We start from the raw sequence: 14,300 nt of genomic DNA on the forward strand, positions 1-14,300 counted from the left end.
CCTGTCAATCTGAGCCGCTGTGGTCAGCTGACAGGCGGCAGCCAATCACAGGCCGAGGACGGCTCGACCCCGCCCAACAGTGTGGTGCCCTGAGAGTTGTCAAGGTTTTGATTGTGGAGTATCCGAGTGGGGATCAAGGGCGGCGACGTTTGTACGATGCCGAATAAATCGAAAAAAGACAAGGTGAGTTTCGGAATCGCCTAGCAATTACGGCGTGCGGAAGGCAAGTGTCGCTGCGGCGTGTTTATCAGTATTTCTTTGGATGCCAACCGCACAAGGAAGGAGATATTCAGCGTTAGCTATCAGCGCAGTGCCCCATCCCATTAACGTTAGCCAGCCAGAAATAATCAGATGCTAGCCGCTATCCTGCCAGCGTGATAGCGCTGTCTGTGTGTCTTGCAACCAAAGTCATAGTCTTGGTCGTTTCTGTGTGCCAGCGATTCCACCAACACCTTCATGGATTGATCAGTAAAGTAATTGTTTCTTTAAAAAAATGCGATTCATGCTGAAACAGCCTTGCTAGCTAACAGATTTTTGTGTTCATGTAGGAGCCTGGGTGGCAGACATGCTATATTTAGCTGCTATTTTAGTATTGGGACATTAACTTATACGATTTTACCAATGTGGTTGAGCACTGATTTGTTTTACTTTTTAGGAGACACCCAAGTCTGCAAAAGTGGGCAAAAGTGGAGGACCAGAGAATTCGGAGCATGAGGTAAGCTCGACCAGAACCGTCAAAGACAGCTGGAGTTCGTCTGGTCCGGGTTCAAATGTCACTCATATCCAAGGTTACCCGATGAATGTTGTATCAATCAATAACCTCAACCTTTTATCACTTAGTCTTGCTAAAGTCTCTGATTTATGATGCTGGCAGAGGATAACATTGCATCCTTATTGCCCGTAGTGGTTTAAAGCATCTTGGCGATAAGGAAAACACTGCAGCTGAAAGGTTTCTCTCATATTTGTTGTTCTCAGGTTTTATCCTGCTGAAAAAGACGCACGACGCCTCATGAATTTACAGGGACGACCGAAAGCGCTGGGGAATAGTCTTGTTTGATGATCCTAATTTGGCGTCATAAATCGAGTCAGGGTTTGATGTCCATAAATATTTATGCACGGATCTTGCATTTGGTGGCTAATTAAAATCTCCCGTGCGCACCACAGCAACGCTGAATCTGAGTCAGATCCAAGTGTTGGTCTTCCCTTATTTATTTAGTTTTTCATCCTTTAATGCCACCGAGGTTTGGTAGCGTTATATAATCGCTGCTTCGGCTGAGGCAGCTGTGCTAGCAACAGCATCCTGAGATTCTTTACGGTTTGATGCCATGCTGCGTGATTCGGTTTAAGTCTGACTTTCACCTTGAATCTTGTCCCATTCTGCAGCTCTCTGGACACACCGTGCGCAGCTCCTCTTCCTGTGACGCATGCTGCTCTTTGTCCAAAACGGAATCACTACATTTTTAACTTTAAACACACAAACACTCTTCAAACGTGGCCTTTCCCACTATTTCCTACATTTGACTGGTATTAATGTCAAAAAGACCTCATATTCTTAAATTTTCACCAGTTTATTACTCATTAGCTCTTCGCTATTGTGCTACAAACATTTATTGTGTGTGTGTGTGTGTGTGTGTGTGTGTGTGTGTGTGTGTGTGTGTGTTGGTCATTCAGATGATTCAAATTCAGACGCGAAATCAATCCTCCAGCTTTTCCCGTCTCGGTATCTAATCGCTGTGGCAACGATCAAACGTCGCTGATGTGCATCACCAGTCATGTAGCTGATTAAAATCATTGAGTCAGCCAGTAGAACGCCCCGTTCTATCGGCGTCCTGCATGAATATGTAATCTGTTTATTAATAGAATCCAGCTCTTCCCCTTTCCTTGACGGTTTGTTACTGGCCCAGCTCCCACGTTACAGCGCCGCAGGCTGTAGTTAACTTCTGCAGGGCCTTAAATGAGGTTTTAATTCCCCAGTGATTCCCAATGACGCCGTCCCGCAGCGGCGACTGGGGCAGCCGGCTCGGCGCCGACAGATGATTGTGGCATATTGACGCCCAGCAGGCAGGTGGAAGCAGCTGCAACGGAGTCGATTACATTTAGCATGAAAATCAGATTTGTGGCGGAGGAGATGAGAAAATCCCTTTCATCCACACAGCGTTTGAATAGTTGTGTGAAACGGTTTGGGGTGGCCACCGCGGGGGTCATGGCCAACGCTCCGTACCGGCGCGGTTTGCTTAAATGAGTGGTGACATTTTTTCCTGTTTCCACAGAACTCCAACAGGAAGGCCAGCAACAGCGTCCCCCCCACCACCCAGCTGCTGAAGGGGAAGCAGCCAGGTTTCCAGACGCCTGTCAAGAAGGACAAGAGGCAGAGCTCCTCTCGCTTCAGCCTGAGCAACAACAGGGAGCTGCAGAAACTGCCCGCTTTCAAAGGTACTTCCTGGTTTAATGGCTGTCGTCCGGCCCGGCGGCGTTGATGCACGCTCAGTTCACACTCGGGTTTATAAAAGTGTCTCCTGGATGGAAGGAAGGGTTGTGTGAGGAGAAACCACCAATTCCAAGGGTTTCGATACCTGAATTGTAGAGTCCCTGATGCTATACATAGAGCAGCATTTTCCTTGAGTCAGGCAGAGGAAGGAATCCCTGCCGCCTCAGCACGCTTCGTCCCCGGTGAAAGTAAACACTCAGATATGTCCTCTCTTTAAACCTTCAGTATCAGAACATCCCCCCCGGTGCGTCTCAATCATTTTAACACCGGTCCGAGCGGCTCATTACGCAACGCATGGAAACAGAGGATGTCCATGGCGTGGACTTTGTGCTGGATTTAGCCCCAGGATCTATATTTAGTGGTAATCCAGAGATAAAGCTTTAATTCCGTGGCGCTTGTGCTCCGGGATGTTGACAGTGACTGGGCCGCGATAGCCGCAGATGGAAAAGAGAGGGAGCTGCTGTCTATATGTTTCTGTGTGTGCATGGGTGAGCAGACACAATGTTGAGGAGATAATAATTACATAACCTGGCGCTGCAGCACAATCGTATCACAAACATGCACAGCTATCGGATGATGATCGAGGGTCTGGAAAATCCTGAGCGACGCATCTGGAGCTGGATATTACAGGCTTGCTGGAGGGGAATTAATATAATGGCCTCCACAAGTCTGACTTTGCTATATTGAAGTATTCGATCAACAGCTTGTATATTTCTGTAGTCATGTTGTCTTGTCCAAACATGACTCTCAAATCTTCTCTGGCCATTTTCACCTCCTGCTGAAAAGGTCTGTCCAAGAGCTTCTCAGGCAGGACTGAACAGGACTACGTGTGTCTGCGTGTGTGTGTGTTCCTGATTTAGATGCTCTCCTGCCTAAAGCATCTGTTTCCTGACAGTTTGTCGCCACCTGCTGTCAGAAACGAGTTAGCGCTAAAAACAGAATTTCAATTGCCTCTCAGGCAGGAATACACAAATACTTCTGCATCATTTCCTTTAAACTCTGTTAAACTGTAGCGCCTCCAGCAGGCTGCCATGACTCTGGAACAACAGAGATGTGTCCTGAGTGTAATGTGCCGCTCCTAAAGGAAACGGCAGGTTTCTGGGAAGGGTTTCCTGCCCCGCTCACACAGGTGCTCCTCCATCGGAACACCATAGCTCGGTCAACGGCCAGAGTGGAGATCTTGGATTTGATACTTGGTTTTGCATCTCAAAGTGCTTCTGAGGGTCTGCAGAGATGTAGATGAAGCACTCGAACGCGGCTCGCCTGCTGTTATTGACAGCGGCCTAAGAAAAGCTTTGCTATCGGGCTGTGAGGCGCTCTCACTCCATCACAGACTCACACGTTCAAGCTCTGCCAGAAATAGCTGCAACAAACTGCTCAAGCCTGACAAACGCATGTGCCAAACCAGGGTTTGGACACCATTTGTAACAAGTGGGTGTTGTTAAATATAGAGAAGTTAATTCTCCTAATAATGGAACAGCTTATCCAAAACAACATGTACTGCCTGTCCTCTTTTAATCCAGCTCATCTCTGTAGTGTTGCCTTTCATGTAAGACAGCAGTAAATTAGCAGTAAAACGGTCCCAGATTGACACTAATAATCTGGAGGACGACACTGGTTCTCACCGCACAAGCAGAACAAAGACTGTGGGTTTGTTTTTGCACTTCTGCTCAATTACTGTAGATAGAACGGGTGGGGCTCGCCACATCCCATTGCTACATGACTTCTTATACAATGCACAGGAAATTGTTTTTTTTCCTTCCCCCTAGCTCGCTCTCCTCTCACTCGCCAGCCTGCCTGAATCTGTGCATTCAGCTGTCCTCACTGCTGCAGACGCACACCTCTCCCCCTCCTCCCAGGTGCTGCTGAGGCAGCGTTGCTCTCTGCACATGCACATCCTGTGTCGCTCAGACGGTGACTTCCTGCCTCCGTGCTGCTGCGAGTTGCACCTGGGCTCAGGTGGTGGCCTCAGAGAGCCATCTGTCCTGCAGAACTGGCTCCAAGGCGGCTCCCACGCGATGGTCAGAGCCCGTCCTGCAGCCCACGTCCAGTGTGATAACCCGGCCTCTTAGCTCTGCAGCCCTCGTGGTTGAGCGTTACCATGGTGAACGCCTGCCGCGGTGTGCTTGCGACCCCTATAGCAACCCTGTCTTCTCCTGGGAATTAGGTATATTTGAATTAGAATGTGTGCTTAGATGACAGACGGTGTTGTGCTTTAAGACTGACAGAAGTAGCTGCTCTCTCTCCCAACACAAACACAGTCCCGGCCCCTTTCCTGTCAGCGCGGCAGCCAATCCCATCCCTCATGATTATATATGCTGACTGCCAGGACACGTGACTGCGTTGGGCCAACCGTGCGGCTGCAGTCAGGTATGACATCACAAGCTAGCTGGTTCCCTCCAGCAGCAGGGTGCTTCATTTTCTGCTCTGTGCTGGTGCTAAAATGGAGGCTGGCTCCTCTCTTTAGCCCGGGCTGCCCTCTCCTCCCCGTCAGACTTGACTCACTGATGTCGGCATGTACCGGAGCGACCGGTGACATGGTTCTGGATGCAGCAGGCTCCAACGGGCCTTTTCAGCCTCTGGCCCTGGTGCATTTTAGAGGTGAGGTTTGTGTCTGTCAAAGGGGGGAATGAGCAGAATTTATTGATTTAGCGGCTTCACTTTCCACAGACTGTTGGATGACTTTTCCAAAAGTTGCTGAGAGAGACTGAGAGTTTTCCTGCTGGCAGCGTTAGCGGCAGGAGGATTTCTGGAAGAGGAAGAGGGGGTTTGTGTTTGTGCCAGTGAAGAAGGGTTTTTCCAGGACATCGCTTAGCTTAGCACAAGTCAGAGGAAGAGGGTGAGAGAGAGAGAGAGGGGAGCAGTGCTACTTCAGTGTCTCCCATCCCCCATCAGGACTCTTGATGTCATAGGAAGTAAGGTCAAACTGTCCTGCCCAGTCTATTGTGCATGTGTCCACAATGTCCAGCCTCAGTAACCTGTTGTCTCATGTTGTCTCATAGCCACTGAAACTGATTTTAAACTGCAAATTTACAACATCTACTTGTTAATGCGCAGATTAAATAATTGGTCGGGATTATAAGAGCTGGAAAAGAGGTGATATTTGTTTTGTTTTTTTACTGAATGGGGTTCATTCAAGCCAGGAGCTGAGAGTCCTTCCCTGTTTCACCTGATGGAGAAAACAGATCCGAGCATCGCTCCACTAAATACTCCCGTCGGGGTCTTTGTAACACGGGAGAAATGTTAATCCTGGAGCGCACGTTTGCATTTAGTGACAGTCACCGCTGGTGCCACTTTACAGATCACATCATCAAACTTTAATCGTTCGATGATGCTGAGCTTTGCACATTTGCACCCACGGCCGGCTTCCTGTCTGAGCTGGAGGCTTCAGATGAGTAAAGGTTATTTTCCCATCATGCCGAGGGCTCCGCCTGTGACGTCTGCGCCCGCACAGCGTGTCTCTGAATATTTCAGCTGCGTTCAGAAACCCTAGCGCTGCGGCGTAACTCGAGCCGGGCTGATGAGAGCGCGTCCGTGTCTGGGTTTATGTTTGGGTGTGAGTCCCACCTCGGCCTCTGATCACCGTGGCGACAGGCCGTATGTTTGCAGAGCCTAATGGAGGGATGGCTCTTTAACTGCCATCAGGATCGCGTTAAACACCAGGATTCTTGGTTGACTCAATGTAAATAACATAAAATGATGAGAAAAAGGAAGGTTTTTGTTCATCTGTTCGTCACAGATCACCATATTAGTGCCGGTTGTACATCTGTGGGTTCCTCCTCTGTTCCGCAGACGTTCCCCCCGCGGAGCAGGAGAAGCTGTTCATCCAGAAGCTGCGGCAGTGCTGCGTCCTCTTCGACTTCGTTTCGGACCCCCTGAGCGACCTAAAATGGAAGGAAGTGAAACGGGCGGCTCTGAGCGAGATGGTGGAGTTCATCACCCACAACAGGAACGTGGTCACAGAGCCCATCTACCCAGAGATGGTTCACATGGTCAGTGCTGCGCTCAGCGCGACGTGTCGGCAGGGTGGAGCCGAGCCCAAATGTCAGCGCCTGCGGGCCTGCTGGCCTTCCTCTGTGTCTTCCTGTCTGCTGTTTCAGGGTACAGGCCCCATCATGTACCGTCCATTTATCAGCCTCTGAAGCTGCTCCTCGCTCACCATCCTCAGTGTTGCCGGGGACACGTTTTCACGTCGTATTAAAGCGCTTTTGATGTGAATCAAAGCACCGCGTCCGCGCTAAACGCCAAGCGATCAAGGTGCAAATGCACCCGCCTCCCCCTCGTTGGGGGTTTGTTTGATCAGGGCCGCCAAGATGCAACAGAGCGTCCAGATCAGCATGAAAATCTACTCAGATTAGCTGCAGCCTGGGAGACAAAAACCCTTTAAAAGCCCCTCATCATCAAAGGGTCCGGAGCGACGCGTCCGCTCTCATGTTTGTTGCATGTTTTCAGGATTTAGACCTGGGTGACAGGATGTGGTCGTTCCATTTGCCTCGTTCGGGCCAGCGTGGTCTGACCTTTGACCTCTTTGTTCCTCTCCTCTCAGTTTGCTGTAAATATATTCCGAACGCTGCCGCCGTCGTCCAACCCCACAGGAGCCGAGTTTGACCCCGAAGAAGACGAGCCGACGCTAGAAGCAGCCTGGCCACACATCCAAGTAAACCCACACACACACACACACACACACACACACCCACACACACACACACACACACACTGAACCTGTAAATCGGTTTGTTTCTTAAAATAACCTGTTTCTCTTTCCGCAGCTCGTCTATGAATTCTTCCTCCGCTTCTTGGAGTCGCTGGATTTTCAACCAAACGTAGCCAAAAAATATATCGACCAGAAGTTTGTAATGCAGGTAAACGGACGCTGGTCTTCATAAAGCTTTTGTTATTTTGGGTTCTTTGGTTTGTGAAACGTCTCTTTTTTTGGAACCAGCTCTTAGATCTGTTCGACAGCGAAGATCCCAGAGAAAGAGATTTCTTAAAGACGACTCTTCATCGCATCTACGGCAAGTTCCTGGGCCTGAGAGCGTACATTCGGAAGCAGATTAATAACATATTTTATCGGTGAGTGTTGCCTGAGGCGCTTCAGTTTTTGGCCCTCACAGGTGTTTATGCAGGTGTTGCTCTTCTAGGTTCATTTATGAGACCGAGCACCATAACGGAATAGCAGAACTACTGGAAATTTTAGGCAGGTGAGTTCTTTTTAAACACTTAACTGAGGTTTGTGACAAATCTTTGACTCCCCAATGACCAGCTCACCGTCGCCTTCCTCTTCACAGTATAATTAACGGCTTTGCGTTACCTTTAAAAGAAGAGCACAAGATTTTCCTGCTGAAGGTTCTGCTGCCGCTACACAAAGTCAAGTCTCTCAGCGTGTACCACCCACAGGTAACCACTTCCTCATTCTCGCTCTGAATCGGAACCGTCTGCGCTCAAACGGTTAAATCTGCTGTTTTCTTCAGCTGGCCTACTGCGTGGTACAGTTCCTGGAGAAGGACAGCACCCTCACGGAGCCGGTAAGCACTAACGATGAGACGCATGGAAAGGTGGACCTGTGCGGGATGCTAGCTGTTAGCGGCGGCATGCTACATGCAGCGGGCGGTCTGTTGCTGCCTGTTTTAAGCCTGTTTCTGCTCTGCCTGCAGACGGTGATGGCTCTGTTGAAGTACTGGCCAAAGACCCACAGTCCCAAAGAGGTGATGTTCCTCAACGAGCTGGAGGAGATCCTGGACGTCATCGAGCCGTCCGAGTTTGTCAAAGTCATGGAGCCTCTCTTCAGGCAGCTGGCCAAGTGTGTGTCCAGCCCTCACTTTCAGGTCGGCCCCCTCCCTGGATGAATGTGTGTCACCTGTTGACCTGTGACGTAGCGCTGACGACACGCGTGTCCTCAGGTGGCCGAGCGAGCTCTGTACTACTGGAACAACGAGTACATCATGAGCCTGATCAGTGACAACGCTGCCAAGATCCTGCCCATCATGTTCCCGTCTCTGTACCGCAACTCAAAGACCCACTGGAACAAGTAAGTGTGCCCCCCCCCCCCCACCGGGGTTGTGATCCACACTGATCCCGTCTGTCCACAGGACCATCCACGGGCTCATCTACAACGCGCTGAAGCTCTTCATGGAGATGAACCAGAAGCTGTTTGATGACTGCACCCAGCAGTTCAGGGCGGAGAAAAGCAAGTACGTCCTGTCACATCTGCAGCACACACGAAAACCAGCGGGGGTCTGTTAACTGCCTTTTCGCAACTTTTGTCAGAGAAAAAGCCAAATGGGTGGAAAGAGACGAAGCCTGGCTGAAGATCGAGAACCTGGCTAAATCCAACCCACAGGTACTGGCCCTCCCCAGTGGGATCAGAGCAACCAATGTGATGGCAAAAATACCTCCCAGTCTCACCCAACCGTGTCTGTCTGACTAGCCCACTGATTTATCGTCTCCTCTCGGCACAGTTTCTGATGTACCACGACTCCGCGGGTCCAGAAAGACCGGTGGACATGGAGACAGACGGGCCACCGCTCGACGATGTCAACATGCTGAAGAAAACCGTACAGGAAGAAGCCACAGAGGTCAGGAGGTCATGGGAGCGCAGAGCCACTGGTGCGCGTCCTGGTTTTTGAATCCCTCTCCTCTCGTTCAGATCCAGAAGGAGCAGCGTCGGGAGCGCCCGCTGGTGCGGAGGAAATCCGAACTGCCCAGAGACATCTGCACCGTCACGGCCTTGGAGCTGCACCGGCGAGCCGAGGAGATGCTCACACCCGAAGGCCAGTGAGCAGCGAGACCCACTGAAACCAGCAGAAACCATCAGCCACAGACACCCGGCGACTCATTTCAGCCAAGCACAACACACAGACCCTCGTTGCCCCCCCCCCCCCCCCCAAATGCCCTGTCACCCATCTGGACCAGCGGCTGCGCCCTCGGCATCACACCTGCATCTTCTCCGCTCTCCTGTCCCCTCAGATTGGACCGTGCTGCCCCCTTCTGGCCGTTCCCTCAGGTGCAAGCACACCTCCCTTCACGGACATTTCTGCTGATTCTTCCCGTCTGTGTGTGCGGCCACAGTTCTGTCCCCCCCCCCCAATGATAATTTTTGAATCAGGACAGGGTCACTCAGGGCTCCTGCGGGGTGTCAATCATGCCCCCCCCCCCCCCCCACAGACTGGTATTCCAGTGCCAATCTTCCTCCAACAGTCTCACTCCTGGGAGTTATTTTCAGTCTCTCGTTTGCTTCTACTCAACTACAAGTATTCGGGGGGGGGGGGGGTTATGGACGGAGCAGGCGATGTCGCTGTGTGATGATAAGAGGACAAGTGGGGGCAGGAGGCTGTTTTCTCCCCTCAGACGATGTGTCTGGTCAGGGGGAGCCTTTTGTTTCAGTGCCTTTAATAGTCGGGTGTTGGCTCCACCGACGCTGGAGCAGATGTGGCGTCCAGGTCCAGGCCGGAGCTACGGGAGCGCTGAGCATCGGCCCTCCAGCGCTGACGCACTTCCTGGTTACACTTGAACGAGAGCGGAGCGTCTCGGAGCCCCGCTGGACCCGCCGCCCCCCCTCAGATGATCGTGTTTTGTGGTTTCCAGCCCACCTTCTTTGTCAGTGTTTCAACTGAATGTGGAAAATTGTAAATACCGCCGCCGTCGTCGCGTTGTTCTCCGTTATGTTTGTTGAAGAACGACGTTCGCCCAAAGTGTGTCGTTGGTGAGCTTCCTTCCTCCTGAGATGGCTTTAATAATCGCTTCATTTTCAGACGCTTTGTTTTCTCTGAAGTGACTTTTAGTATCTCGACTAAATGGCTTCGTCTTCGTTTTGTACATACGATGTACTTTTATTCACGTTTTTAACTGTTATTGAACGGTAGAATTTTGTACAAACGCCCACGTGTACAGCCGAGCGTCCGGAAACCACAAAGAATTTTTTTTTTTTTTTTTTAAAGAAACCTCTTAGTAATCTTGATATTTCTCGTTTTATTTTCATCTCCAGATGTGTTCAGAGTCAACATTCATGATTTTTTTTCTCCAAATCTCTAGTGGTGTACAACTATCTACAAACAGCAAATAAAGAGAACATGTGAGTTTTATATTTTCATGCTAAATTAAGTTTTCGGCCTCAGTCATTTTCCAGAAATACGAAGTTTGACTAAATCGTGTTGAAGCCGTTTCCGAAACGCGCCTCTGCCGCCCCCTGCTGGACGAGGCGGGAACAGTCTCATCCAATTGGAACCCAGGTGAGTTTTTAGATCTGATCAGAACTCCGTCTGATCCTCAAGGTGATCGAGTTGGGCTGCGTTTCATGCTCGGTCCATTTCCCTGCCTCCGTCACCCACTCGTGCATCCCATCATGAGCATCTAATGACGCCCCCAGTGATTCGTTCAGGCTGCAGAGCCGAATTAGGCACCTCTGCCCCGGCAGGTGGCGCTATTCATCACACCTTCGGGTTTCCACTCCCCCCCACCTGCATCTGTCTCCCCCCCTGCTGGGCTCAGCTCTGAACCCACACGACCCTCTGCTGTGGGTTTTTACATTTCCTGCCTCTTCATGGTTAAGAATGATGACGACGCCCCCCCCCCCCCCCCCCCCCCCCCATCATGGATGCGCCTGGATTCCACCCTCAGATCGTCCGACGGCGGCTCTAATGAGGGTGCAGATTGTTTCCCACAACAACTTTTGCCTCATTATACAGGCAGAAATCCTGGGGGCTGCATGTGTCACCCGCAATCAAATTGCGTCAGAGTGTTGTTTTTCTTGCCAGGTCACTCCGGTTCACCCCCCCCCCCACACACACACACACACACACCCTCCCCCGACCTGCAGCTGATGAGGTTCTGTTCCGATCCGGCTCCTCTGACGTCTCTGTCGCCCCCGACAGTCAGATTTCCCTGCAGCCGGAAAAATAAAACCAGCGCTCTTATCACAACAGATGTCACAACCCATCGCCATGGAAACAGCGCTCAAAAGTTTCCCCCGCTGTGACTGCATCCAATCAGATTTTAAGTGTTTCATCGCCGAGACACTTTAATCTGGAGTGCTCCGTGGATACGTGTGTGTGTGTGTGTGTGTGAGAGAGAGAGAGAGAGAGAGAGAGAGAGTCACGTGATGCAGAGGGAGCCAGGAAGTGAGTCATCAGACCGGTGCACCCCAGGGGTGCTGTGCCTCCTCTTTTGTGGCCCTGCTTCTCTCACTAGACCCCCTCCCTGAGGATGGAGGGGGTTCCAGTCTGGAGATCAGGTCCAGCTGAGTCTGACACCTTTGGGATCTTCCACTGATGGACGAGGGGCTGAAGGAGAAGAGTTAGTGGACTGGGGACACGGGGACACACGGTGAGAAGGTTATGGGTTCGATTCTGGGCCATTCGAGAGTTTCCCGAACCCGAGTGATTTTTGCTGAGTTTCTCCTCTTTTAAACGCCGTTTCCCTTTTTTCCCCTCTAGCTAATCAGCAAAATGTCACTTTTTGATCCCCTTTTTACTGAATCTTTCATTTTATTGTTTCCTTTAGCAGCGAAGGACGTCGCCGAACAGTCGAAGCTTTTAATGTTCAAGTGACACAAACGGGAGCGCCCACGAAAATCCCAGAACATTTCCGTGTCACAAAAATAGACCAGCACAGCACAATTTAAAATTCTTCACATCAAGAGCCTCGTTTATTTCTCCAGTGTCTCGTGCTCCCGTGTGGGAGAAAAATTGTGGCAACACTGGAGCAGTGATCCTGACACCCACACACACACACACACACGATGATTACCTGCCATTGTCCCGGGCAGCTGCAGACACGTGGCCTTTGTTGGACGGGCCAGATGATCTGGGACGTGTGGAGGCAGTGTCCTGGGCTGACTGTCTGGAGACGCACAGGTGTGTCTATTTTCCATTAATCTGTCCCATTTGCAGGCGAAAGGCTGGTTTTCCCTCGTGCCTATGACGACAGATGTGGTTTGGAACTACTGTTGCGCTCCTGGGTCCTCCTGCAGTACCGCGTCTGGCCGCCAGGCGTTTAATCGCGCCGTTGATCGCTTGATCGAATTACTCTTTTACTGATTTTCTTCCCTCGTGGATAATCTGTCCCAGGTTGTTGTGTAACCTCAGGAAATAGACTAAAAGCACACTTTTGTCAGGGGAGACAAACATGGCGATTGTGTGCATCATCCAGCGGGTCAAAACAGTCAAAATGTTCTAATTTAATATACATAACATATTTCTCAGAGGAAGGTTATTAACCCATTTACAGACTCATTTGTTCCCTAAAATTGGTTTAAGATTTAGTCCAGTTTAATTTAACTGGGATGTTTTGAAGCTCATGTGACCCGATGAGGTTTTATGGTGTCAAACTTTGTGATTCGCAACACGGACAGCAGCAAAGTGGGCTAACGAAGCTGTGTTTTGTTAGCATGTAGGTCATCTGAGCCCCACAGGATTACGTGCCAATTTATAGGTGTGAAATCACCAATTTAAAGGGTCCAAAATTAGCTGAATTGTTGGCATTCTGGCCCTCGCCGGGCTGCGGTCATGTCGGGCCGCGTAGGCGTTAGCCACATTTGCCTAATCTGGCGTGAATGTGTCCAATGTTTACATCTCATCCTGCAACGACCACTCAGGCCTGGTGCTGATCAACAAGGGGCTTCCACACAGACCTCAGAACCGACTGCCTCTGGATGGGGACGCTCCGAACCCCTCCTCAAGATGGCTGACGTTGCTCGCTGAGACACTCTGGATAAAAGACGTGATGCTTCTGTCCGCAACAGCGTCTCATTCCTGCCGTACAGGTGCGCCTCATTTTCCTAGCAGGGGGGAAAAGATTCCGCCTCCATAAGTGAAAACATTTCCCTCTTCTGGACTCTTTTCCAAAACATGCACCCCCCCCTCCCCGCCCTCCCCGGCGAACAGCCTCTCCTCCCCGTTGACCTTCGCCGCCCAAAGCTCCCACCGCTTCCCTCTCTGCCATGAGCGCTCCGTCTCGGATTTGAGCGAGGAGGCTTTTTATTAGCAAACCAAATCTCCTAAAAGCGCGTAGGCGGTATTCCTGCTGCCGCTCGGATCCGCAGGTCAAAGGTTCAGCAACGCGCGTCACGCTGGGACCCACCGAGCAGAGAGACGTGCAGCCAGGGGGGGGGGGGTCGGAACCTGCCTGTCGGGTCTGTTTTTTGGACAGTCGGGAGGACAGAATAGGAATGAAGGTTGAGGCTTTGTTGTCGCGAGCGGCTCCTCCGTCTGCAAGCAGCCAGATCTCCAGATAAATGGATCTCATAGCAACCGCATTGCCATGACATCGGGATAGAGACGCCACGCTGAGGCGAGGCGTGCAGAGCGTCTGGACGGCCGCCGCTCATGGAGGATTCATCCCAAGCCTCAAATCGTGGCTTCCCAGTTTCTCCGGGTGTGCAAGAGGCGGCTGTAAAATGAAAAATGGGTGAAAAAAGATGGAAGATTACGGAGCGACAGACTCCCGGGCTCTGCTGTGCTGACGTCTGCACCAAAAATAAGCAGAAGCCAGCAGGTGTTCCGTCCGCCGGCGCCCTGAGACTCTTCGCTTCGGCTCTGATCCCTCCCTCTGCTCCTCGCTGCAGCTAGCGGTGCTAAACAGACACCTCCAGCGCTAACTAGCCCCGCAGGAAAGTGAGCTGATGAGTGAACGGCGACGCTCTCGAGAGTCGCTAACAAGGCGAAGGTCGCACCTGTCCCCCCCCCCAGCTCCGTTTGCATGTGTCGGGGGGGGGGGGGCAAATACAGCTGCAACTCTGGAATATGATGGGTTATTTTTAGTCTTCTTGACCTCTTGACCTCTGCACATGTGTCAAAGGTTGGGTGCACCTCTAGAT

At 51.1% G+C, this 14,300-nt stretch overlaps 1 protein-coding gene across 5 annotated transcripts; it reads left to right on the forward strand.

The window, feature by feature from the left end:
• The first annotated feature begins 43 nt into the window (after positions 1–43).
• On the forward strand, positions 44–10,584 carry LOC101069307 (serine/threonine-protein phosphatase 2A 56 kDa regulatory subunit gamma isoform). Of its 5 annotated transcripts, none has more exons than XM_011611947.2 (16): positions 44–183; positions 656–715; positions 2,271–2,433; positions 6,281–6,480; positions 7,035–7,145; positions 7,258–7,350; positions 7,431–7,561; positions 7,630–7,689; positions 7,777–7,885; positions 7,960–8,013; positions 8,143–8,313; positions 8,389–8,516; positions 8,578–8,679; positions 8,756–8,864; positions 8,947–9,063; positions 9,135–10,584. In XM_011611947.2, exons 1-16 carry the CDS (start codon positions 157–159, stop codon positions 9,264–9,266), a joined length of 1,767 nt encoding a protein of 588 aa, XP_011610249.2. In that variant the 5' UTR covers positions 44–156; the 3' UTR covers positions 9,267–10,584. The 5 variants fall into 5 exon arrangements, with proteins under 5 accessions (XP_011610249.2, XP_003971593.2, XP_011610251.1 ...); XM_003971544.3 differs by having other exon boundaries at positions 45–183; positions 8,756–8,828; XM_029849491.1 differs by lacking the exons at positions 44–183; positions 656–715; positions 2,271–2,433 and adding exons at positions 4,876–5,089; positions 5,159–5,403.
• The last annotated feature ends 3,716 nt before the right edge of the window (positions 10,585–14,300 follow it).

Source organism: Takifugu rubripes, chromosome 16 (assembly GCF_901000725.2).
Source record: "Takifugu rubripes chromosome 16, fTakRub1.2, whole genome shotgun sequence".
Classification (NCBI taxonomy): Eukaryota; Metazoa; Chordata; class Actinopteri; order Tetraodontiformes; family Tetraodontidae; genus Takifugu; species Takifugu rubripes.

Bases quoted from the DNA above. Each gene is read 5' to 3' on its own strand.
- LOC101069307 (XM_011611947.2), top strand. From the start codon at position 157: ATGCCGAATAAATCGAAAAAAGACAAG. The intron at 6,481-7,034 runs GTCAGTGCTGCG...CTCTCCTCTCAG, and splicing joins ACCCAGAGATGGTTCACATG to TTTGCTGTAAATATATTCCG. The intron at 9,064-9,134 runs GTCAGGAGGTCA...CCTCTCGTTCAG, and splicing joins TACAGGAAGAAGCCACAGAG to ATCCAGAAGGAGCAGCGTCG.